Genomic DNA, 27,852 nt, shown 5'->3' with positions numbered 1-27,852 from the left:
ATCTACCTATTTTTAACGATGTTTATTATTATTAATTTCTTCTGCATTATTTTAAATTATATTTTCTTTTCTCTTGCCATTGATTATTCTTTACATCCACAAGAGCCGAATTATCGGGCTAGAGTTGGCTATAATAAATAAATAATTAATAAGACAGTTTACAGGAAGTACGGTTTCTCATTTCCCGGTTTTTTGCTTGTCCCGGGATTCCGGGATAAAACTGAACTGTTTCCTGGGGTCCCGGGAAATCCCAAGATAGAATTAATTATTTTTAAGATATACAAAATATCTTGAAATCAAATGATATAATTATTTTTCATTTTTTAAAGTAATTTAATATGTTCTGCAACCTCCAAATCATATTATTATATTGCTCTGTAAGATATACAAGGTGTCCACCATGAACCTGACACATTTGAAACTGTTGTAAAAATTCTACCGCTCAGGAAGGATGTAAAGTAATGCACATTTTATGATGAAAAACTCAGAATTAAAAAATCAGTGAACCTCTACATGAGCTCCTTTTGTTGAACGTAGAACATCGAGTCTGTACTCCATTTCCTGCTTGATTCTTTCAAGCATTTCGGGCCTGACGGCAGCAACAGCATCTTGAATGCACACACGAAGATGTTGAAGGTCACGAATTTTGACACCGGTGTAAACCTTGTCCTCGACAAATTCCCAAAAGAAACAGTCTAAGGGCGTAATATCCGGCGATCGAGGAGGCCACGGTATCGGCCCTCCGCATCCAATCCAACAATCGGGAAACTGTATGTCGAGGAAACATCGAACATGCAGTCTCCAATGTGGAGGGGCACCGTCCTGCTAGAAAATTAAATCTGGCTGCAAATGAGTGATCTGTGATACAACAAATTGTTCCAGCATATCTAGATACATAATGCCAGTCACTGTTTTTTCTACAAAGAAAGAGGGACCGATAATTGAATTCCGCATCAGTCCACACCACACATTTAATTTCAGGCTATCACGGATGTGCTGTACAATGCAGTGAGAGTTTTGTGATTCCCAAATTCGAGCATTGTGTGCATTCACTTTCCCAGATAAGTGAAATGTGGCTTTGTCGGAGAAAACAATGCGTGATAAGAAGGTTGTGTCTTGATCAATGCGCCTTAGCATGTCAATAGCAAACGACTGCCTCTTTATGCCATCGTCAGGTTTGATTTCGTGCAGTAACTGAAGTTTGTACACATGCAAATGAAATCTGTGATGCAATACCTTATGAATAGTCGACCTTGGCATCTGCAGTTCTCACGCCGCTTGTCGTATGGACTTTCTTAGACTTTTTTGAAACGTTTCTCTCACAGTTTCCACGTTTTCATCGGGCACCCCCGGATTGCCCCTGCCGTTTGATTTTAACACGGTTCCCTTCGGCAAGAAGTGTTGTTTCCATAACTTGAGAGTGTTCCTCGAGGGTGGCTCCTTGCCAAACACGCAACGAAAGTTCCATAGCACTTGAATCACGGAATTTGTTTCAGCGTACCACCAAACAGCTTGCACCCGCTCTTGTAGAGAAGTCATTTTGCGTTTGAATATTGCCACGCCATCTACAGTCACTTTGGCGGGTTTTCAAAATTACCTATACAACTTCCACAGTTTCTCCTCTTAATGGAATGCACGACATCTGATTACTAGCCTTGCACTTCGATATGGCAATCGAAACAAATGTGTCAGGTTCATGGTGGACACCCTGTATATTAAAAGTTACCTTTGAATTACGCAGAAATTTTCACAAATAGAAAAAATTTATTAAAGTTCGCTGGAAACTACATACAACAACAACAACAACAATAAAAATTCTTTGAATTGAGTTGAAAATTTAAAAAAAAAAAATGAACTTAAAAGGTAATTTTCGCAATTTAAATAAAACATAATACAAAATATTATTGTAAACTTTTTAAATAAGATTTTAAAAAGCAAAGATGGTCAATACTCCCATCACTCAATCTGATTCTGATTTCAGTAATGAAAAGACCTGCTACCGAGAATGTTCTTTCCGATTCAATTGATATGAGTAGAACCTGTTTAATGCATTTAAGAGAAAACAGATGTGTTTTTTCACCTGTAGCCTGGCAGATTTCTAGTTCATTTCGAGATGCGATGCAGTACGTATTTTGCTATCTAGTATTCTTGATTTGTCTGCCTCGGCTGCTTTAATAGCGGCATCAAGCTTATAGCCCGATAATTCGGCAATTCGTTTGACTTTAATAATTAGGTTTATGAAGAAAAACTTCATACTCGTTTGTATCCTCGCCCATTTTGCACAACCTGTCGTTACAACTACGCAGTTATTGAAGCTACTGGACATGTTTAAAAACTAAGACAGCATAAGCACAATTATTCCAGATATTACAGGTTCTGACAAGTAAACAATTTTCAGAGTCCTGCCACAAATAAGCTACGTATTGATTATTGACCATTTGTGACGTGCCATAACGAGGAAAAATTGTTTAAAAAAACTAATAAGTAGGTTTAAAATTAATAAATACAAATGTATTCTGACAGTTTATGAGTTAATTATGCTTTCTATTGGCAAAATTTCCACAACCTTAACATAAAATAAGAAAAAAGTGAATTTTTAAGAAATTTGCAGGATTTCCCGGGTTAAAAAAACAACCGGGATCCCTGGATCCCATTTGAGAAACCCTAACAGGAAGTCATAGCTTCCCGAGCTTCCGGTAGCTCGCGCTTTTATAGCATTAGTGTGGGAAAGCGATCCGCTGATCTCCATATAAAACCGTGAGGAAGAGAGAAGAAGAAGAAGTGATTCGCTGTTGACAATGATTTGCAATTCTTGACGACTGTCAACTTTCCCACCTAACTGTTGATAGTTGGAGGAGACCTCTGCTCCGATACTCCGCGAGGAGTTTTTCTAAGCGGGTGTTTATAACAATTTCGAATAACGAAAAAAAAAAAAAAGGAAAGTTTCCTTTCATTTAAAAATTTCCCTCTAAAATCCGCGGTCTCACATTTATTATATCGAGAGTCGGAGGATGCTAAATGTGTGATTCTAATGTAACAGCAAAGATCAGATAAATGTTTAATTATTAAAAGTCTTAATATATAAACAAGATATTTACTGTACTTACCATTTAAAATACTGTAAATTTGTTTGAATTCTTAAAATAAATAGTATAGTAGACTACAGAATTATTTATTCTGCTCGGAAGTCCAATATTTCGGAGTCGTGTCGAGGATGGAATATAAACATCACTAATTGCTGTTAACGTTATCGATTTTTTTCTTTTTTGTCGAATTTTATTTAAATACATCTGAAAAATTTAATATATATAAATTAGGCTAATTTAACTTTTAAACTTTTTATTTGTACAAGTCGGGGGCGAACCTATAGTACACGTACTGTACCGTAGGGAGAAATCATTCGATCATTCTTTTTTCAATTAGCTTCTTTACATTTAGTCTAATTAAAGCATATTCGTTTCATTTTCTTGAATATTGTTTTTCGAAGTCAAACTTCCGATGAATAAACATTTTTCGAGGCCTGTGCTTACTATATAGCACAGGAACTCAAAAAGGTTCGCCATCCCTAATACAGGCCTGTATTATTCGTAAAATGTTTTGTTCCGTTTTAACCCATTGGGACAAAATTTTTGAAATGTTTCGAATACTGTCATATCTGTTTTAAAATAAAAAATATGACAATATTCGAATTAACTAATTTTTACAAGTGTAGGTGTATATATATTCTCTATTATTTAAAGTTCTTTCGCAAAAAGCGAAAAATAATCAAATAACCTACAAAAGATTTAACAGATCTACTAAATATAATTTTTAGGTAATTTATTTGAAGAGTTATTAAACGTATAAATAAATTTAATTACATTTATATTTTAATATCAATAAACTGAAATATATTTACCTCAACTTTTTCGGATATAGTTTTAGTTTTACTTGAGTTATTAATTTGATAATGTACAGTTCATTACTGTTTTCTTTTTTCAGATTCCTGTGTTACATATACATTAACACGTGCTCTTTAAAATAAACATACATATTACAAACATAATTGATATAGCAATACATTATAAGAATTACTATGATAATTATAGTAATTTTTAAATACTAGAAAATTCACTGTGACTATCAAATTGACGTAGGCTATTTAAACAATGTTGATTTCGATATATAAAAAGAAATGCTGTCAATGTACCCTTGAAAACTTTATTTGTAAGATATAAAACAAAGTTATCGAAAGTAGTGATCTGAAGAAATCTAATCATGCCTACATGTTATATATTTTAAAAGATAATCGTACAATTTTTGCATAACTTGCTATGAAACTGCTTTAGCGATTCTTTAAACATGTAAATATCATTTGGATGATAATGAGTTAAAGGAAAGAACTATGCTCATATTGAAGTTTACTAATCTACATACTGTATTGCGATTTACTGAAACTATATTGTTTTATTTAGCACGGGGATGAGACTCCGTGGCCTGGTGAAATATAAAACGATAAGGTTTATGACAGCAAAATTAAATGTTTTCCGTTCTCTTTTTCAATAAAGACATCTAAGTACAATTTATACAGTACATATTATCGGTGCATATATACTAATTTGTACCGATACAATTCTGCAAGTCTTAGAAGTTTCCCTCTGAATTAGGATGTGGCCCTCTCATCTCTGATAAAGTACAAATAAAATGGTATAATCCATTCAATTTGTATGTATAAATTTCAAACGTCCTGAACGTATAAGAAAAATTATAACATAGTATAAAAATTTCCAGACATCCTATCGCTAGGAGTAGACAAGCGCTGATCAATGAGGCTCGTGGAAGGATTCATTCCTACACTATTAGGGAAGAAAGGAATATTTTACTAAAACGTTTATCTTAAAAGTTCTAAAGTCGTCAATTGTTTATCTTTTGTCGTTTATTTCACTAAATTTTTCAATTAAATCTTACAAAAATTTATTACTTCTTTTTAAATGTTTAAATGCCTAATATTTAATGGAAAATTATGATTATGTATATTGTGTGATTGAGTTATTGTTCGCAAATTAAATAAAATATATTAAATGGCCCTTCAATTTCTTAACTTTAGACAGTGAATTTTATTATATACTTTTTATTTTCTCATAAAAATAATTATGAATTTTTCAATACATTAAAAATGAAATGACAATAACATGGATTCTAAAGTTTAAATTTGTTTTATACGAAATTTCATTACGCATTTAAATAAATGCGTAGTAAAATTTCTTTAAAAAATACAGCATAATAAAAGTATAAGATGATTTAATTATGTTAATATAAAGTTATATGATTAGGTTTATATTAAAACAAATATAAGTAAAAAACACAACCTTAATAATATTCATCGGATTAATTATATTAATCCTCTTTTACCCTAATTCTTAACAATTATTTACGCTCATATAATAAAATTTTCATATATTTTAGTCATTAACTATTTTCACTAAAAGCTCCTACCCAGAACAGAAGTATCGACCCCTCTTAAAAATTAAGATAAAATTAGCCTCGATTTTTGATTACGATTCTAATAAAACAACATTTAGTAATTCAGTGGAACCCCGATTATCCGGATCCCATTATTCGGGATCTCCGGTTTATCCAGAATAAGATAGATAGACATACGGAAAACCTATATACGCGAAAAAATCAAAGTACTAGCCTACATTCTTGCCTGAGTATAATGTTGCAGCTGTAAGAATACTGTTTTGCCTTGGCTCAATGCCAATTTTGAACATCTACGACTTTATAATCGATGATCTGGCAACAAAAATAAACACAATACAGTATTTCACGATTACTTCGGTTCAAATTAGTCCTTTGGTTTCCCTACGAAGCGCTAAGCCTTATTACAGGTTGATCTTGATAAAGGCAATAAAAAAAAAAATTCTACCCTACACAAATAGTCAGAAAACTTGTGTGCGCGTATTGTATCAGCTGTATGTAGCTGTATGAAAACAATGAGCTGATACTGTATGTAGATATATCTTTTACTTTATACAGTTAATATTGTTGTAAAAGAATATATCAATATAATGTGCAATAAATAAAATATAATGTGCATGTACTGTAAACTGTTAATTATGTCGTTAACGAATTTTCCGGATTTTCGGTTGTCCGGATTGGACCCGGTCCCGTTTGAGCCGGATAAACGGGGTTTACTTTTTAAATTTTTAACAATTTTTCAACGTCGACTTTGCTTTTTGCATTGTCCATTATAGAATGGCTTGCTAACTAAATGTGATAAATTAGCGATAAGCTAATTTATAAATGTGATAAATAAATGATAAATAAATGAGCTTGTCGCTAATTTGTTAATGTAAATCGTTAGAAATAAGTTATCAACTAAGTAATAAGAATGCACAAATAAATATAAACAAGGCACCAGTTTTTATGAATATTAAAGAAAACTTTTAAGGGAAATACTGATATATTAAACGAGCAATTATTTATTGTGACCTCGTCACAACGCCGGGCTGCAATTTTTAATCATATTTTTAATTTATTTAATTTAAAATATAAGCTCTCCACTTCGAATTAGTAGTGGCTTGCCCCTATACATTATACCAGGGATGGGCAAGCAAGAGTTCAGTGGGAGCCGAAATGTAGGTTTTGCAAAATGCATGGGAGCCGCAGTTCTGTACTGTGGTTGCGGATAGTATGGTAAGGCGCGCGATTTTATTATATAATATAAATATAATATAAAACAAATATTGAATTTTTTAAACAAACATTTTCACAAAATTATAAAAATAAAATTGTAAAAATAATAATAAAAAACAGAAATTAACACTTTCAGCAAGAGCCGCATTTGCCCATGCCTGCATTATACTTTTCCGTTAGCAATGGAGTCGAGCAGATCATCTATCTAACACCTTTTCGGAAAAAATTTTTGAATTGATTTTTTTTAAATTGCAGCCCAATAATGTATACAATCACGCAAGTTTGTTAAAATTTATGACACATAAAAGCAGAAAGTCACGAACCAGGTTTGAGACGTCTGCCTCAGAATGGCACAAAAAAAAATTGTATGGTATACAATAATCACACTAATTTACATTATTCTGAATATGCATAAAAATAAATTAATACTTGCACCACTAGAACATCGCGTGACTTTGCCGTATTGTGATAGAACTGAAGTGGAGCCAGAAGGAAATAAGCAATCCCTGCACCTGTTAGGCACGGAAGAGGCATCGTACCTGCAGGCCAGGGAGACACGATCCTTGCACTTGTCAGGTATTGATTCGCTCTTTTAAACATTCCTATTTGCAAATATTAATTATTAAAGTAATAAATACGATGTTTGCTATACATTTGTAATACAAATAGAATACGCCAAAGGAATAGCCGGGCCTTCGAGAGCTTGTATGGGTCCCGTGGAAACCTATACAAGTGAGCCCCTTTTGCCTCTTAGCGGACTCCTTTAGCCATTGTTTTTTGAACAAATGAAAGGCATAAAATTTCTTATTATATATTTTGTCAACGTGGACATTAATTATTGTCCACGTTGACAAAATATATAATAAGAAACTAAGGACAGTAAGGCAATAGTAATTAGAAAGGCATAGCTTCTTATTAATAAATAAACATTCTATCTTAAAGACTTCATTTTCTGTTAGTAAAAATAATATTAGTTTTATAGGAGTAAGATTTACTACAGGTTTAGGAAAAAGTCTCCAGCTCCTCTCCCTTCTCGACGGCCCTGACAATAGCTATTACAAAGGATAATAAAAGAATATTTTAAAGTTAAGAATTATTCAAAAAAACGCAACACTATACGTTCACTCTCGGCAGAAAGAAATAAGCGAAAAATTTAAATTAATATTTAAAAAAGCAAATATAAAAACCTCCGTCAAACTTTAAAAAAATAAAAAATTCGAAATTACAACACAAATTTTAACTTTTAACACGATCGAAGCCATTTCTCAGCTGTCGATGTATACAAACGGCTGAGAAAACACTGGACTGTTGGAATTATAATAAATACGACAAACGAAATAAAACTAGATTATCGAAAAAGAAATATATTCAGAATAATTTCTAATATCAATGATTATAAAATTTTATAAATCTATACAACTTACCATTAATACAATTGTTTTTCAGACGAAACATTATTACTTAATATGTTTTTTATTCTTAAAAATGTCGTCGAAATCGTAACTCATATACTATGCTAGTTATTTTGGTCTTAATACTTTTTACGGATATGCTTTGGAAATAGTTTTTTTTTTATGGATATGGATTAAATAGTTTACTTTCACTTCAATTTTGACTGTTGTAACTCACGTCTTAAGGCCATACTTAAAAAAATCCAGCAACGAGTTGCTTAACTTTGCCGGCAAGAGTTAAAATTGTGTGCAGCGCCATATGTTGAGATTTTGTTTTAAAACACGTTTTTAATTATTAATTATTAAAAATTGGCAAAAAGCATAATATGGATGGTAGAGATGAAGTTCATTAAGAAATGTAAATGCTAATAACGAGTAAAATCGTCATTAAATCCGACCCTACTCGAGATGCGACACGCAACCCTCTATCTCACCACCCCTCGACCTTTAACCATAGCATCAATCCCTCTAACACGCAAACTTTCCTGCAAAATTTCAGAAATTTTCGACAAAAGACACGGGAGTTATTAAGCTTTAAAGTGGGTGAACAAAATCGTGCCTCCCCCCACACACATCCATACATACAAAAAAAAAACACCCGAATTTTTTCGCATTTCTCGACGTTTCAAGGTCCCGAGTCCAAAAATATAAAACTCTTGGGGATGGTCATGTTTTGACCGATCGCCATACTTTTCCTGTTATGTATAACAGAGCCGGAAAAATAAAAATTACAAACATTGAAACCAAAAATAATGCGGAATTCGTGATTAAAAAATAAATTTTAATATATTTACTATAAAGTAAATGAATACAACCACAATGGAGAGGTTTTCTTAAATTTAGTGATTTCTTAACACTGATCTTTTAATATAAAAGTAAAGCATTAAAAAATATATCTTAAGAATATTGCATCATCCAAACTAGTTAAGAATTGTACAATTAATGAACATATATTAATATAATTCTATTTTCATTTTTTATTTAAAATAATTTTTCAAAATGATCGATCAACAATAAAACATCAAATGTTTTTACATTAGAACAATACAAAAGTGAGTCTTCCACAAATGTCGTATTGCATACACATAACACACAAATATAAAGAATGGGATATGAAAATGGTCAAGTGAATTTGCTTTCACATTCGTCGAAAAATGTTTTCATAGAATTATCATGATTAAGCATGAATTCACTTCAATAACAGAAAAATAAGTATATAATATTATTTTTACTTTAACCTATGTTCATTGTTTTTCTCTTTGCTAAACTTATTTTCTCGACGTTAGTAGAAATTACATGACCATTTTTATAGAATAAAGACTAGATTTGATTTAAAATAATTCAAAATCATCTTTAATATCAATTACTTTGATTATTTATGAAAATCTGAATTTTAAAACAATTGTAATATTTAAAATATACATTATAATCATTGTAGAATCAAATATATTTGAAACATTTCTTTAAAAACTCGTTTACATGAAAAAATCTTATTTATTAGTTTCTTATAAAAATGATCTTTAACAATATTATGATGTTCTAATTCTGTATTTTAGATTATTATTCCATTATAAATAATTAATAATTTAAGATTGGAATGTTGAAAGTAAAATTTTGTACTTTTCTTCAAACTTCGGCAAAATATTTGTCAATGAATAAATCTGAGTATAATTTAATATTTGTATGATGTTCTCTTCAATTGTTCAAAATAATGCCCTTTCATATCACAGTTTACCAGAAATTAGAACTTTTCATTTGAACGACAAGAGATACTTCATTCAAATATCTTTATATTCAGATATAATTTCAAATACTTGCAGAAGATTTCAACATTCAATTTTAGATTATCAATTTTTATAGGAATATTACATTAAACATTATACAGGGTGGGCCAACGAAAACGAAACGGCAGAGTTAACAGATAACACATTATCCGCCTTAATTTTATGACCATTTTTTTTTTTTCCTTGCATGATTTTCAAGATGTCCCCTCGAGAATAAAATCGACCTGTCCGAGCGATTTGCTTAAATACAAATCCAACTATCCAAAAACTGTCGTTTCGTTTTCGTTGGCCCACCCTGTATATTTTACAGTAATTTTAATTCAGTTTACTTTAAAACAAATTATTTAAAATAAGTTGAGAAACATTATGCAAAAACTGTAACATCATAATTGAAATTTTTCCAGAAAAATCTATCTTATTTTTTCTAATTAATAAAATTTAGCACTGGAAAAAATAAAACGTAATACATAGTTAATATTTAACTATATTTTATTGAAAAACAAACCTTGATTATTTGTTTCTAATTAAAAACGATTTTTCATAAATATATCTTGACATAAAAAATACTTTTTTTGCCATTTATTAAACTAAATATTAAAAATATAACTCACTTTACACATCAAATAGTTTTATTATCTATAACGTTTTAAAGTAATATTTTAATTTCAAAAAACAAAAGATTTCAATTTTAGAAAAGTTTTAAAAAAATGCTTTAATTAATTTTTTTGAATTTATTTTTTATTATTGTTTCCTTCATTAAAAAATTATAAATTTATTTCAACTACGATTCCATTTTTATTAAAGTTTACACTTAAGCTTCAAATTTTGAAAATTAGGCCTACATAATTTTATCTACTTGAGTAATTTTATAAAGTATTCATTGATTGTTTTAAAACTATTTTATAGAATTTATTTAATGACTTTTATACTTTTATTTAAAGTCATTCTTTTCAAGAAAAAACTAAAAATTTAAAAACATCATAGGCAATAAAAATTGTTGATGTCCTATAAAAGAATTCTATGTTGAAAGAATATCTCTCTGGAAAAATTTCCACATATAAAATAGATTATGAACAAAAATAATGTAAATTTATCAAAACACTACACTCATGACACCTTATAAATTTGCAGCCGTGTTTATTCGGTACAAACGAACGTTTTCGGTCGTGTTTAACGACCTTCTTCAGGAAATATCCAAAAAAAATTCGAACACAACGAAAATCTGCAAAAACGAACAAACTTCGGAACGTTTTTTAAAAATATTCTAAAGAGAATTGCGTGCGCCATCTCTACATCGATGCGTATTAAATAACACATTACATGAGAATAAAATAAAAATAAATAACAGACAATAAAAAGTAATATGCTCCTTGGAGACATTAAAAATAAAATACAAACATAAACTATGGTGCAAGCCGAACGGCGCACAGAACATAGGGAAGGAGAGGAGCTGTGCAGAGACAAAAAACTACGGTTTCTGTCCTTGTGTAGGCTTCCGCATATCCGCTTTTCTGAGGTTTACATGTCGCCTGAGCGCCAGGCTGCAGATATTTTACTAGCCTCTCTGAAGTTGATAGATTGTCCTTTTTGGCTTGCTTTGCAGATATGCCAAGCTTCTGTATAGGAGCGGTAGTGAATGGCAACTTGTCACAGTTGACGAGCACTCCGTTATACAGAAGCTTGGCATATCTGCAAAGCAAGCCAAAAAGGACAATCTATCAACTTCAGAGAGGCTAGTAATTCTGCAGCGCTGGCGCTCAGGCGACATGTAAACCTCAGAAAAGCGGATATGCGGAAGCCTACACAAGGACAGAAACCGTAGTTTTTTGTCTCTGCACAGCTCCTCTCCTTCCCTATGTTCTGTGCGCCGTTCGGCTTGCACCATAGTTTATGTTTGTATTTTATTTTTAATGTCTCCAAGGAGCATATTACTTTTTATTGTCTGTTATTTATTTTTATTTTATTCTCATGTAATGTGTTATTTAATACGCATCGATGTAGAGATGGCGCACGCAATTCTCTTTAGAATATTTTTAAAAAACGTTCGGAAGTTTGTTCGTTTTTGCAGATTTTCGTTGTGTTCGAATTTTTTTTTTTTTGATATTTCCTGAAGAAGGTCGTTAAACACGACCGAAAACGTTCGTTTGTACCGAATAAACACGGCTGCAAATTTATAAGGTGTCATGAGTGTAGTGTTTTAATAAGATATGCAGTCTACGATGAGTTGTAAATTTATCAGACAGTTGTGTACAGATTATTCTTTGAAGAAGTTTAGTAACATGTTGAATTAAAAATTTTCACAAACATTTGCAATTATTGTAATTCTTGAATATTTATGGTTTCAAATTCTTGGCTCATATCTGTTATAAATACATAAATTTTATTGTAATAATTTTAATATAATAGTAAAATTAAAACTATTATTTTATAAAAACTTCTCTACAAAATGATAAAAATCATATTTTACATTTAAAAAAATATTTTTATGAGATAATGGAAATTAAGCTAATTACTCTATCTTCTAGTTTTTAAGCCAGAAGTAGTTAGACATAGTTAAAATAGTTTTTATTTGACATTTAAAACTATTCTGCTAACAGAATTTAGACATAACATTATTTAAATGTAAATATAAATGCAGAAAATTCTCTTGTATTTTCTAAAAATTTGTATTTGTTACACATGTACTAATTCATATATTAATGTAAATGAACGAATTTTTAAAATTTTTATTGTTTATTTCAACAATTACTTTTTAAAACATAATAAAGTTAAAACAAAAGCACTTGAAATTAACAATTGATTTTTAGGCTGCTCTGTAATTCTTAAAAATGTCCATATGATTAAAAAGTTCTTTATGGAATATCTAGAAATGTCATTTTACTTCCTATCCACAATGAGAATACTAATCCAATATTAAGTTCCTTTAAAGAAATATTTATTCCACAGGGTGTCTGTAATTTATTCACCTAATTAAGAAACTCAATGGAGTAAAAAGTATAATAGATACCTAAAAACAGTTAACTACAAATTGATTTTTTAACTCAAAAAGTTTTAACTCACACTTGGCTTAGAATCTCCTTAAAGAGAAATTCCTGATATTCTTGATGGATTTGTTGGATTGGTCAAGATAGACCAATTGGATGGTTATCAAGTTTCCCTGATTTCCCTCTTGATTTCTTTCTGAGAAGCTCATAAACACAAAGTGTATACAAAAGAAGATAATTAACATGGAAAAATTATAGATGGAATTGTACAGAGGTGTTAATAAATATTTGGATAAAAATGGAGCACAGACTTCTTATTTTGAGTGCAACAAAAGAAACACATGTGAAAGTTTTTGGTCCTAAGGGGACTGAAAACATTTGTGTTAAACTGAATTTTGCAAAGCTTTATCAGGTTAGTGGGCTATATTTGTTATTGCTTTGTTTCTTAAGATGGATTTTACATGTGAAAGTTTACTAATAAGCAATCATAATTTCGAAAAAAAACTTTTGAATTAACAATGTGTAGTTAACTGTTTTCAGATATCTGTTATAGTTTTTCTCTACTGTATTGAGTTTCTTTTTAATCAGATGAATAAATTGTGGACATCCTCTATAAGTTAAATGGGACTTTTATTCCATTTAACCTTCATATATTGTGGAATTGTATTTGTACTACCAAATACATGTGTAAATTTAAAATTTTAATTCTTATGAAAGTTTCCCAATTATAAATTCAATCCAAATGTTTTTCTCAAATTATAAAATAAAAACAAAGGAAACAAATTGGTTTTATTTAAATTATAAGCAATTTCCAAAGTTTTATTTTTTGAACTTCATTTATATACTAAGCTAATAAGTTTTTTAGGATATTCTTAATACCATTTAAATCTAAAGGAAATATGTTTAAACATAGTATATGATTAACTGATTATATAATAGCAAAATTTATGCCAACTATGACAAAAAAAGATGACTTTGGTAATATTTATGTAGTATACACATTTTTTTATTTTTATAATTTGGCTTCATTATTCAATTGAAGTGTATATGTATGAATTTTATAAAATATATTATTTTCTATTACATTTTACAAGTTATCAAATAAATTTATATGAAATTATTGTAAGACGATATACATAAATGATATTACCTTGTATTTCTGATACTTCATTAACATTAACTTTTTCAAAGCATTGGCTAAACTCCTAAAATGAATAAATAAATGTTATAATTGTAATAATTAAATTTTTTATTTTCTATGAAACTGAAAGATCAATTTATCAACTTACATCAGGAAAAATGTCATCACTGTGCAGTATATACAAATCATTTTGTGAAAAATTACTTTGATAAGATGAACTGAAAAGTTCTTCTCTGTTACTTTCTTCACTATAAGAAAAACTTGTATTGTAGAAATTTTCATCAGCACCATTTTGTTCATGTTCAACACTACTATGTCCACTTTCTGAACTAAATGTTGATGATTGACTACAAACTGACAAAGGACTTAACTGATCTTGTTCATCTATTTGAATGATTTGTTGCTGATGTTCAAAGTTATATTCTTCACTTTCTAAAATAATAAAAAATAATAATCTGCTTTAAAGATTAATTTAAAAAATAAACAAAATATTTTATTTAAAAATTGCATTATTTTAAATGAGAATAATAAAATCAAACATTCATTAAACTTTTCAAAGAATTTATGCATTTATTTAGCAAAAAATTTAAATAAAAAAAATCAAATGGAAATACTTGAATAAAATTACAATTATAAAGATGCACAAACTTAAAAATAATTAGAAATGAACATTCCTTGAAAATAGTAGTAATAAATCTTACTGTAAAAAACTTTAATATTCTGCTTTGACAAAATAATTAAAGATAAATTATATACTGTATTTTCAAAAACCAGAAGTTCCAATAATTCTAAAATAAAATTTTAGAATTATAAGGAAAAATGGCAATTACAATAAATTTTTTAGGTTTCAATTATCCTTTTTCATAAGTTAAGCTGATAAAGATCATTAAGAAGTATTCTTATAATATCAACAGCTATCTTCTTATTTACTTGCTATGCTGGTAATTTACCGATGCTCATCAGACAACATTTATTTTGATAATTCTATAAATAAAAGTAAAACTTTTTATGTTATCCTAATTTATACTCCAAAAAAAGAGCAACTTGTTGATATCAGAACAATGATCAATGAGAGTGTGGCACCCTCACAACATGCAACCAGAGGCACAAGGTGGTATAAAAGAAGACACCAATCTCCTCACCAGCACTTTTTTCTTTACCACTATGCTTGGTAATGAGACAACCAAAAGTTTATAAATAAATAATTTGAAGCTAGATTCAAATTTGTATTTACATCCATTTGGAATTTAACTTTTATTCAAAAATTCTTAAAGCAAACCTTCAGATAAATCCTAGTCTAATTGAAGATTCATTCTGTAAAGCTGCATTCTCAAAATAGAGGGTGTTTTTTTTATCTTGAGACAATAAAATAACTTAATTGGATCTCATTATTTTGGGAAAAAGGTATAGACGAAAGTTGTAGGGTTTTGAAGGGCCAATCAATTGGTGACCTTGGATGTGACCTTGACCTTCAAGGTCATTTTGAGGGTCAAGTCTGTTTTTTTTCAATGGGAACACATATTTTTGACCCAGGCAATGGAAAGAGTGGGAAATTTCACAACTGGATATACCTTTGACCTTATGATCTAGGTCAAAGATCAAGATTATTTTAAGGTTTAAATTATAAGCTTTTTCTAATGGAAAACCATACTTTTTATTGCTGGAATAGGCAGGGAGGTAAAAGTTACATTTACATGGAAAGAGTGGGAAATTTCACAATCAGTCATGACCTTGAGTATCCCAAATTTAACCTCTGAAGGTCATCTCAAACGTGATAATTTTAGGCACGACTCAACAAATGCATCAAAGTGGAAGGGCATCATTTTGAACATTTGTTATAAAATTTTTCCCCGAAACCAACATCTCAAGTAATGCTGAAAAGTAAAGTGACTCACTGAAAACAAGGATTGCGATAGTGAGAGGCAAGGGGATGCGCTGAAAATAAGCATCTCAAAGGGAGCAGAAAACTACTATGTCCACATTGTTACTCCTGGGTAGTGCTAAAAGTAGTGAATGCTTTTAAAGTTCAAAGTAATAAGATCATGAAAAAATATAACTTTTACCTCCCTGCCTATTCCAGTTTCCCATTAGAAAAAGCTTATAATTTAAACCTTAAAATAATCTTGACCTTTCACCTAGATCATAAGGTCAAAGGTATATCTGGCTGTGAAATTTCCCGCTCTTTCCATTGCCCATTGCTGGAGTCAAAAATGTGTGTTCCCATTGAAAAAAACAGACTTGACCCTCAAAATGACCTTGAAGGTCAAGGTCACCAATTGATTGGCCCTTCGAAACCTACAACTTTTGTCTATACCTTTTTCCCAAAATAATGAGATCCAATTAAGTTATTTCATTGTCTCAAGATAAAAAAAAAACACCCTCTATAGTATGTCTATAGGGTAGTTCAAAAGCCCCTGAATTAATTTGAACATATGGATAAAACAAGCAAGCATTTTTTTTATCAGACACCATAGGGCCAGAAGCATGTCATTACCCCAGTAGGCATACTGAAGTCAGGAGCACAACACTGCATGCAACACATCACCTTGCTAGAGCCTACCCACTCTGTGCACAGTTAAAAGATGTTCTTGAAGTAGTCACCATTAACCTGTGAATAAAACTTAGAGCAGCAAACCATTTACTGCTGGACTCTCAAAGATCCTATGAGTATTATGAATCATATCTGCTACATCCAAAAATCCCATATCTCAGATTTTTATTACTATGTTAGTACTGTATACATCAGTGCCCCACAAGAAGTCTGGCTGATGAAGTTGGGCCATGTAACAGGCCCACCATGGTCAAGCCATTTGTGAGGAAGGATCCAAGAACTCACAAACATTGCATGTGAAATGTGCTGGGCAGCCATCATGTTGAAACCACATGTGTTTCCTCATAGCTAAAGGAACTTCCTCCAGTAAAGGGGAGAAAATTTTCTGGAGAAAGCAGAGTATGTAAAGTTGGTTAGCACTTAATTCCAAATAAATATTTTGTTGATGTAGGCTATTTAATAGACAGCATAAATGATCAATAAACAATATTGAATATACCTAATGAATATTTTTATTCAGTTTAACTCAAAATAAATGTGTGTTTTATCACATCTGTCATTTCAAAAATAGAATAATTTTAAAAAAGAAAAACACGAACATACTTTTGTAGTTCTTTAATTGATAACGACGATATTTTGATTTTTCTTTAGATTTTATAAATACAACTTTTGCTTTTAATCGATTCAACGCTGACCTAAATCTTCCTTTGGAACTTGTATAATAATTTCCTTCATCTTCATTTGTACGGCCTTTAACCACATCCCATGCCTATGATGAAGAGAAAAATTAAAAATAAAATAATTATCAATTTTTAATTTGTACAAACAGAAGATAAGATTAATTTTATTTTCAACAATGTGCAGTTTAAATTTTTATTCAATAATTATGATATTGTATTGGGTTGTTCGGAAAGTAATTTCGTTTTTTTTATTACTAGAGGAATTAGTTGTATTTTTACCAGCCAATTTTATTTTAAACCACATTTTCATTATATACTTCGACAGCTGACATTTTAAGGCTTATTTGTAAAAAATTTTGTTTGATTCTATACAATTGTTTTTTTTCGGTGACCCATCAAATATGGAAAATCGAAAGCATCATTTTCGGCATATTTTGTTTTTTTATAACTAAAAAACCAAAATGCTGTTCAAACAAGAAAAAAATTGTGGTACATGTTTGGAAAAGATGTGTTGAGAGAAAGACAGTGCCAAAACTGATTTACAAAATTGCGTTCTGGCAATTTTAATATCGAAGATACACCACATTCTGAATGGCCATTTGAAGCCAATGAAAACAAAATAAGGGTACTAATTGAAGCAATCTGCCGTATAACAACACGTGACATCACTAAGAGATTAAATCTGTTAAATTGAACCGTTTATTATTACTTAAAACGAAACCCATTCGTTTTAAGTAATAATAAACAGTTCAATATGGGTTCCACATGTTATTAAAGGGAGATACTCTCTATGGTGGGATTTTAAAGAAATTTGTTTTTGAGCTTTTACCAGACAATTTAACAATTGATTCAAAAGTGTAGTGCCATCAAGTAAACAAATTGAGTAATATCATCAAACAGAAAAGGCCAGAATTGATCAACAAACAAAGTGTAATGTTTTACCATGATAATGCCAAATTTCACACAAGTTTGGTAACTGGTCAGAAACTGTTATAGCTTAGATGGGATGTGTTATCACACCAACCATATTCGCCAGATCAGACACACTCAGATTATTACTTGTTCTAGTCTATACAAATTTTTTTTAACTGTAAGACATTTACTTGAAATGACAATGTCAAAAATCACTTGGATCAGTTTTTTGTGAACAACGATCAAAATTTTTATAAATGTGAAATCATGCTACTACCAGAAACAATGACAACAGGTATTTGACCAAAATGGTCAATATATAATTCAATAAAATATTTATTTATTATAAGAATATTGCATTTATTTTTCTATGGAAAAAACGAAATTACTTTCCGAACAACCCAATACATTAAATTAAAATTTATTGTTAATAAAAAAATTTTTAATAACCCTTTCCACAGAAAAAGTTTTATCTCCAAATGATTTGATAAAAAATTTTTAATACCAAAAGAAATGTGCAACAAGTAATAGGAATTCTTATTTGAAAAAGTTGTAAATATACATTAGGAAAGTGATTATAGATAGTTTCAGCTTTAGAATTAACAAGGTTATCTTCTAAATACTAAAATTAGTGATGCTTAGTAATAATTAGTAAATGCTGGAAAGTGAGAGGAAGGTCTGAAACCTTCCTCTCACTTTCCAGCATTCACTAATTAAAAAGGAAAGTTTTCAGCTACCTTCAGTGGCATATGCCAGATTAAAGAGATTCTATATCAAACATCTATACAGATGAAACTATTTTTCACCTGTTCCATCCTGTGAGCACTCTTAGCAAGCTGCATAACGGGCTTGCTAAGAGTGCCTCTTTTAGCAAGCCCATTATGGGTTTGGTCAGGCCCACAATGGGGCAGCCAGGTGATGAGGGATGGGGCCCAACATTTCTGGACGGACCACCCTGCAAAAAATTCCTGGGGATTTTTTGACCCAGTCTGGATTCAATCTCAGGTCACCCAGAGTGACAGGCTGCCACCTTGAATGCTTGGCCACCAATTAAATTTAAAAAATGCTAATGCAGTATTACTATAAAATATTCATGAACACAAAACAATTTCTTCAATGACTGTTAATTTGTTAAAACTAACAATATACAATATTTAAAAAGTTTGCATGTTAATAAAAATTTGAATACTTTAATTAAATAAAAAACTTGTTACATATATCATTAAAGAAAGCAAAATTCTATTTACAAAATAAATTAAATATTAAATAATCAAAAGCAAATTGATAAAGATCATCACATTCCACATTTTTTATGTATTAAACGATTTAATACAAATTAGTTACCATTATCATACTAGTTTACTTTCTCATAAAGAAATGCATATTAAATATGTTTTTTGTTTTAAAATTTGGGTAAACATTCAAAATAACTTTACCATGTTAATAAAATCACAAAATATTTCTGCCGAAATATAATATTTTTATATAAATTATACGTAAAGAGACGAGTGCTTTTAATCATTTTCCATAAATTTTTGAAATTTTCTACATAAAAATTATTATTTAGCAATATCACATCTGTTAAATTCTTAAATTTTTAAGCTAATTTAAAAATTTAAGAATTTCATATTCATATTTGAATAAAATTATATATATATGAATAAAATTATATTAGACTTCATAAAATGACTTCCATTGCCGTTGCTAGCTTTTTCAAAAGGATGTTTTTATAATTAACTGTTATCAGAGCCATCGAGGCATCGGGAAAAATTTTAAATGAAACAAAGCCTTTCTTATCTTATTCCATTGCTCAAGTTGAACTTCATGACCTTCGGGAATCTCGGTTCTTCTTATTCTTTTACATCTAGAATTTATCTGACCGATTTTGCTTTTACGCTTTCCCTAAGCATTTTTTCTTTTTTCCACAAAGTAGCAAGTCATTTTAATTAGCGCATAAAAAAGCAAATTGAGGGATGATATCTGGGCTCAGGAAATTTTACTCCAGTCACCTCGGTAAGATTCTAGCTCTGAATGAGAGGGGCAGGAACCCCCAAAATTGTAGATCCCCCTGTGCAATCAAAAAATGTCTAATAAACCCTACCCTTAAAGGCTACCCTTCACGAGATATAGCTTCCCCAAAATCGGGTTGCGCGAGATTGCAACCTCTGATAAGACTCGCTTTTAACCATGTAGCACAAGCAACTATATGTAGGGGAGACAAGGGAGGAATGGAACACTTGAATTTCCTGATCTCCTATTTATTTATTGTAATTCTTTATTTGTCCCCAAGTGAGAGTGACAGCACTTGTATTCTCTTATAAAATGGCTGGTGAATTGTTTCAACAGAAGAGGCTTTTGAAGAGAAAATTACATTACAATGCTCCAGGTAAATATTAATACCAATATCTGATGTAATTAAAAGTTTATGTTTAAGATAACTTTTAATGCGTAATACAAGAATTGAAAGCAATATTTTAATAATGCAATTTTGCTATATTACTTTCTTGCTATTTCTACCACATGTCTAGTTATAGTAAGTATAATACAAAACCTCCCAGTAAGGAGGACTGCAACAATGCATTAATAGGGAGGAGTGGGACACTGTCCCATTCCTCCCTAATAATAATTTTCCTGATGTGGTGTTAAATTTTATATTCTTTGTTTTTATTTTCAGGAAAAATGCCACATAAATGGAAGATCCAACAAAATCAACACCAGCCAACAGTATGATTCTTCAAGCACTGAACATGGTGTGTGAGACAAGGGAAAAAGTATAAGGAAAGTTGCAAAAGTCACGAATTTATCAAAATCAGCACTAGCAAAACATGTAAAAAATTTAATAGCATTTCAGACAAGGAGTCTGTAGTATTCTAAACTTATTTGTGGAATGTTTTCTCTGTGGAGGAAGAAGCAAAGTTAAGAAACTACTTGCTTAGTGCAAATAAAATGCACTATGGCCTGACAACAGTGCAGGTAAGAAATTTGACATACAAGTTTGCTGCTGCCTTGAATAAAATATATCCCAGTGCATTGAATCTCAATAAAACTGTAGGCTATGACTGGTTCAAGGGGTTTATGGGACATCATTCACAGCTTTCATTGCAATCACCAGAAGCCACTAGCTTAGGAAGAACTACTAGCTTCAATAAAAAGAATATTGATGACTTCTTGGACAAACTGAAATCTATTTATGAAAAATATCTTAATTTATCTGCATACAATGTCCAATAAATATTTGTAGTGATTGTTGGTTCATTAATCTTATGTTCTCAGTTAAATGTCGATTCACAGTATTCTGAATAAATTGTTTATATCATGTAGTAAAATTTTCCTTTAATACCTCAAATCAATAATTTCAAAAAAATACTGTTGTAAAATACTGTAAGATATTTTAAAGCAAAGCCTTGTGCTGATAGTATGGCTATCTCAGTAAAACTAACATTGTACAGACACACACATCAGTAATAACTGTTTATATTTGCTAAATAAGTATTTTAATACAAATTTTATGTGAATTTGTTATCCTTTTATGAACTGTCCCATTCTCCCATGGTTCATTAGACTTTTTTTGTTCTTATCAGTATGCTCTACAGCTCTGTTAAAGTCCCAACCGCGTCATTCGGACCTAGAATTGTACCCTAAAAAAGACAGATTTAAGAGTTTTTTTCTCTGCTTATGTTTTTGATATACTTTTCCCAAAAGTGTCCCATTCCTCCCCTACATCAGCCTTTTTTTCTTGTTACAAATTAAATACATAATGCTTCTTTATTACTGTATTAAAAAAAAACAGTCTCGATATAAGTTTAATATAAGTATATAAGTATACTCGATATAAGTATACTTATAAGTATAATATAATATAAATATAAGTATACTCGATAAGTATATAAGCTTTTATATTTGTTAGTAAAAATAACATTAATTTATAAGTAGTAGGCTATACGTGTAAATTTCCACGTGGTCTGGGAAAAAAACCCAGCACGCTCCCTCCTCTATATGTAAATAACGGTTAAAGGTGTCATTCGATTAAAATGTATAACTTTTATCCAGCAGCGCCGCTAGCTGTTTGAGCGCCCGTGTGCAATACAGATTGTGCCGCCCGCGTGCGGTGCACGCCTTGCACGCCCGCTTACGGCGGGCCTGCTTTTATCAAAACTTCAAATTATAAGCGTGTAAAACTAAAATTATATAATAAACATATTTAATATTTTAATTAATTAAATCAATGAATTCTCACCGTAAAAACTTCAAACTTGCGTTTATTCCATTTGCTGCCGCTCTTATGCGACCATCTCAATCGAAAAATGCCACTTTCTTCGTTTTCCCATTGAAGTAATTTACCAAAAGTCTTCCTTTTTAAGGAAGGAATAATAAAATGTTCTATTATACAAACTCGATTAACCATCTTTTCCTAATAAGCTTTTTCTACAAACAAACTCTCTAACGATCCCGATTAATTTTACTTCGTCTAAAAATGGTTAAAATAATTACACGGACGGCATTTATTCGTATTAATTCTAAAGACAACGATAAACATTCCCCTTAAGCTCTCGTCTCACGAGTGATGCAGAAGTAAACAAACCGTCCGCTTTTATATGAAAACAGCTGGGAAAATCCCATAACGCATGTGCAGTAGCTTACGTAATGACGTAATCCTCGTTACCCTACGCTGTGATTGGATATATAAAATCGGGGAGTCCCCGCTAGTTCGATCACATGTAACAACAGAAAATTTCTTAAATTATTATTATTTGATTATAATTTTACGGTAAATTGTTACAAATAAAAAATAATAAGAAGAATTTATTCGATTAAAAGCATCTATTCAATTTGTAATATAGTAAAATTAAATAATATAAGAATATTAAATAGTTTGTATTGAATTAAAAATAATAATAATAATAAAGTTTTAAACGTGTAACAATTTTTAAAATTTATTTTAATATTATTGATAATTTATAAGTTTATATCGAAGTTACATATAGTTTATGCTTACATACAGTATAGCCTACTGGCTATACTCGTATAACTTAAATATAGGATAAAAATTATTTTATGCTATCTTTACTATATAAATGTAGCTTAAATACAGATTTATTTGACATACGCATTATCAGGACCGTCAAGACTTTGTAGAGTGGCCCTTCCCCCTTTTTAAACAAATGAAATATGTAGAATGTTGCTTTATTAAAAGCAGCCTTAAAGATTTTACTTTTTATTAGTAAAAATAATATTAATTTTTAGGGATAGGAGGTTTTCTCTGGACTAGGATAAAGATGTCTAGCTACCCCTTTCACGATATTATATAAGTACACTGTATATAGAGGTCTAATTTTTTTTTTTTTTTTTTTTTTAATTTCTACGTATTGTTTATAGATCAGCTATATAGACTTACAAAAACCTACTTAAGAGTAGATAAGACTTATAAGTTATAAAAAGGATATAGGCTACATAAATAGCAGTAAACAACATATAAATCATATCATATTGATTATATTATTTAATTAAGATATGCAAAATTCAAGACGATAGCATTTTTAACTTAAAATATGGCTTCGATTCATAGAGATATATCTCTCCCAATATTTTCGTGCCAGCACATTGTTCCTCTCCCAATGTATTTTTATTATATATTATACTACAAAAATTAAAAGCAGCAAATAACATACATCTTATTTTATTTAATTAATTAAACATATTACCAAATATAAATCAGCAAAGTTGCTGACTAACATTGCAAACATTGCTGACTAACATTTTCAACAAAAATCTAGACTGAATGTTTAGCGTTGAAAATCTGCTATTATTTCAAAGATAAATATTAAACAATATAGAAATTAAAAGCAGTAAACAACATATAAATCATATCATATTGATTATATTATTTAATTAAGATATGCAAAATTCAAGACGATAGCATTTTTAACTTAAAATATGGCTTCGATTCATAGAGATATATCTCTCCCAATATTTTCGTGCCAGCACATTGTTCCTCTCCCAATGTATTTTTATTATATATTATACTACAAAAATTAAAAGCAGCAAATAACATACATCTTATTTTATTTAATTAATTAAACATATTACCAAATATAAATCAGCAAAGTTGCTGACTAACATTGCAAACATTGCTGACTAACATTTTCAACAAAAATCTAGACTGAATGTTTAGCGTTGAAAATCTGCTATTATTTCAAAGATAAATATTAAACAATATAGAAATGTCAGAAACACTTGCTTGTTGAAGTAATAAATAAATTATAATTTTATTGAAATCCATTCTGATTTTTTTCTTTAATTCTGTGACTTCAAATAACGAACAGAACTAATATTTGATTTTTAAAATTTTAACTTGTAGTTTATAAGTATTTTACTGTGTCTGATTCCTATTAGCAACATTTATGTCAAACTATTCGTTTTCAATAGTATTTCTATTGTCGCTTTATATTTCGAATATAGCTAATTGCATATTTTATTTCATTAATATATTTAATGATTAGCATTTTCTGTAAACCATAATAATAAATTCTATTTCAAACTCTGCGTATTTCTGTATACTCGGAGATATATACTGTACATCTTTCAGTAGCTAGTCAGTTGCACGATAAAGTTTATTGCTCAACTATTTGCAATCATCCACTACGGTCAACAATACGCAATCGTTTACCCGTTGACTTGTTAACGAGTCGTAATTATTAATGTTGTAAGAAAGCCGAACATCTTCCTTTTGACGCGAAAAAATTTTTTACAACTAAATGAAGGAGCTCTTTATATGCAGTATATGCATTGTACATGTTTTGTAATTCCTAATTTTATTCAAAGATTTTTCCCGTAATTTGAGATTTGTTCTCACATTTCAATCATATTTCTTTCCGGTCTTTTCCTCGTCACTTCCGGCGGACTTAGACTTTGGGTGTGGTTTTCACTCGAGCTTTCGTCAAATTCAGCTCGAGTTCGACACCCCGTGGTTCCGCCTCTCTTATTTTTCCTCTTCCGTAAAAGGAGGTCAAAAATCAGATCGTCTACACAGACAATAAATTCTTTCTCCAAACAAACTATACTGTCGTTTCCTCACATCTATGAATTTTTAGGAAATCATAATTCTTTCATACCTTCTCTTTCATTTCTTTAAGTTTATATTTAAATGTAAATTCGAATGAATTATCAATATTCTTCGTAAGTTTAATTAATGAATTAATTTTTTAAAATCAGAGCATATAAAATTTTACAGATTACATAAATAAGAAAATTTTGGAGACGAATGAACAATAAAAAAATTAAACTTATGTTTGATATTCCTGCTCTAGAAGCTGCCACTGCATCACTGACAACAAAGATCAAAAATTGACATGAGCAGCGTACAAAAAAGACTCTAGGATTTTCATTTAAAATTCGTCTTTAGACACTGGAATGGACATCTTTCATATATGCTCTATTATCATAGCCCTGTCTACGCATATTTTCAAATTTTTAGGCTTAACGATTTCAGTTCTTGCAATATTAATTCTGTCAAACTGTTAAAAAGTCATAAACATTTTTTTATAGCACTCAACCATTTCTTTTGTTCCGCTTCTTTCGCTAATCTTTTTTCCTATATGCACTTCCAGATAACTTTTTTTAATTTGCTCATTCTACAACAAAAATGTTTTTAGTTGTTTATGATAAGAAATATCATATAAATAAACAAATTCAATGACGAAAGATTTTTTCAGTTTTACAAAATTTATATTTACCGTTAAAATTAAAATGCAAGTGGTCCAAAGACCAATAATTATGAAAACCAGAAAATTTCCAGAATTAAAAATAATAATAATAATAATAATAGTAATAATACAACAATCCAACGTATCTGGGAGGGTTACATTTTACTAATATGCCGCAGATAATAAGACTAGGCACTGTAGATTATAAAAAAACAGCCCATAAAAATACATGACTGATCTATGATCAACTAACCTTTAGCAGAGATGAAAGAAATTTTACTTAATAAGATCAAAAATTACAAATTTACCTGATGTACTAATAAACACACATCGCATTCAATGATTTACACTCAAATATCTGATCTATAATCAACAGAATGTAATTGGCAAGGGGAGGCTCAGGATTGCTCTCCTAGGATTTCACCGAGTTTGATATATAGCCTAATGTAATAACTCTAATATAAATAAATAACAAAACCACTCGACACAACTCTCAAGTATGTGCGAAAAAAACAAGTTTAAAGTTTTCCATATTCGATATAACTAAGTATAAAATACTAATACTAAAGTTGGGATGATTCGTAAACGGGTTCGATCTTGCTTTTTTTTCATTTTTTTTTAAATTTATCTTTAAATGGAACACATTTTAACCAAAAAATTATGTATTTAAATAATTTTAAATAATAATTGCTTGTACAAAGATTCTTCTACATCGTATTTGTTGAAAACGCGTGCGTAAAAAAAGGAATAACGATTTGATTATGTACGTTTCTGGCCGCCATTATTAATCTGCACCTTTTTTGTGCATAATTCAACAGACGAAGTAGAAAGAACAGTAAAACAATTGTAACTTGACTTGTAATGAATACGCAAAGAATATCAAACACAGAGAAGCACTGCATTGATGCGGTAAAATCACACATAATAGCGAGGTTGAGGCCGAAGTTTTAAACGCGAAAACGTGTACGTCGAACGTTCAGTGCCGCTTTCCTGCAAGCCTAGAAGTTTGACAAAGCGTTTGAAAAGTCAGTGGAATCATGCTCATTGTCAAACTTCTAGGCTAGGCTAGGCTTGCAGGAAAGCGGCGCTGGACGTCCGACGTACACGTTTAAAACTTCGGCCTCAAGTTCGCTAATAGTAATATTACAAACAAGCGCGAACAGTGCACGGTATCTTTGAACTTGGAGGAGCAACCATTCTAACATCTCTGTTGGTTTGATAATATTAGTGCTAGCAGGCAGAGGTACTGTACAGTAATATCTGGAAACTCGGTTTAGGTTTATTTGTTTTATGGCAATAAGACACGTGGGCGATCGTCCAACGACGGGGTGCCTTCGCGAGGGACTTTCTACTTTGGTCCCTATTTAGGTGCTACAAACCTGAAGAAAACCCGGGAAACTCTACGTGGCCAGCCTGATGACGAGGCGTGAACTCACGACCAACTACCAGCGTTCAGTGATTTTATCCCACTCGGCCACTAGTGAATTCGGTTATAATGATTACGGAAAACTTTGTTTGATTTATAGTAGGGTTTTTTTTAACTCTTTCCGCCCAGTGGGCACTAAGAGGGCCTCTTATAGCAAGCCCATTATGGGTTCGGCCAGGCCCACACTGAGGCGGCTGGGTGGTGAGGGACGAGGACCGACATATCTGGACGCACCCCCCCCGAAAAATTCCTGGGGATTTTTCGACCCGTTCGGATTCGATCCCGGGTCCCCCAGGGCGGCAGGATGCTAACCTTGACCGCTCGGCCATCCGGCCGCAAATTTATAGTATGGTATTACACTATATGTCAAACCCGTTGAAATCCGGGAGGGCCAATCCTTAGCCACCTCTTGTGAGAAGTAGAAAAAATTTCATTTACAGTAATTGTCGGACTTCATGAAAGATTTGAGTGAGAGTGCATCCCAGTGCGAAGAAAAATAAAAACAAAGAGCGCTAATTAACGTATTTACATTGAAAAATTAT

The 27,852-nt window shown here is 30.7% G+C and overlaps 1 protein-coding gene across 1 annotated transcript; it reads right to left on the bottom strand.

Annotated features, from left to right (window-relative positions):
* Positions 1-498: 498 nt before the first annotated feature.
* LOC136988227 (uncharacterized) lies at positions 499-22,730 on the bottom strand. Its single transcript, XM_067286081.1, has 6 exons — positions 22,419-22,730; positions 17,193-17,358; positions 14,187-14,470; positions 14,048-14,102; positions 7,108-7,280; positions 499-825 (listed from the first exon to the last, which is right to left on the bottom strand). Exons 1-6 carry the CDS (start codon positions 22,584-22,586, stop codon positions 499-501), a joined length of 1,173 nt encoding a protein of 390 aa, XP_067142182.1. The 5' UTR covers positions 22,587-22,730.
* Between the last annotated feature and the right edge of the window lie 5,122 nt (positions 22,731-27,852).

The sequence above is a fragment of the Centruroides vittatus genome, unplaced genomic scaffold, assembly GCF_030686945.1.
Source record: "Centruroides vittatus isolate TY-2023 unplaced genomic scaffold, ASM3068694v2 scaffold_324, whole genome shotgun sequence".
NCBI lineage: Eukaryota > Metazoa > Arthropoda > Arachnida > Scorpiones > Buthidae > Centruroides > Centruroides vittatus.
This window is presented reverse-complemented; position numbering and strand designations above follow the sequence as displayed.

Excerpts from the sequence above, each read along its gene's own strand:
- LOC136988227 (XM_067286081.1), bottom strand. The coding sequence starts at position 22,586 with ATGGTTAATCGAGTTTGTATAATAGAACATTTTATTATTCCTTCCTTA. Across the intron at positions 14,471-17,192 it reads TCAATTAAAGAACTACAAAA|AAAGTGAAGAATATAACTTT; the intron begins GTATGTTCGTGT and ends TTATTATTTTAG. Across the intron at positions 7,281-14,047 it reads TGAAGTATCAGAAATACAAG|GAATGTTTAAAAGAGCGAAT; the intron begins GTAATATCATTT and ends ATTTGCAAATAG.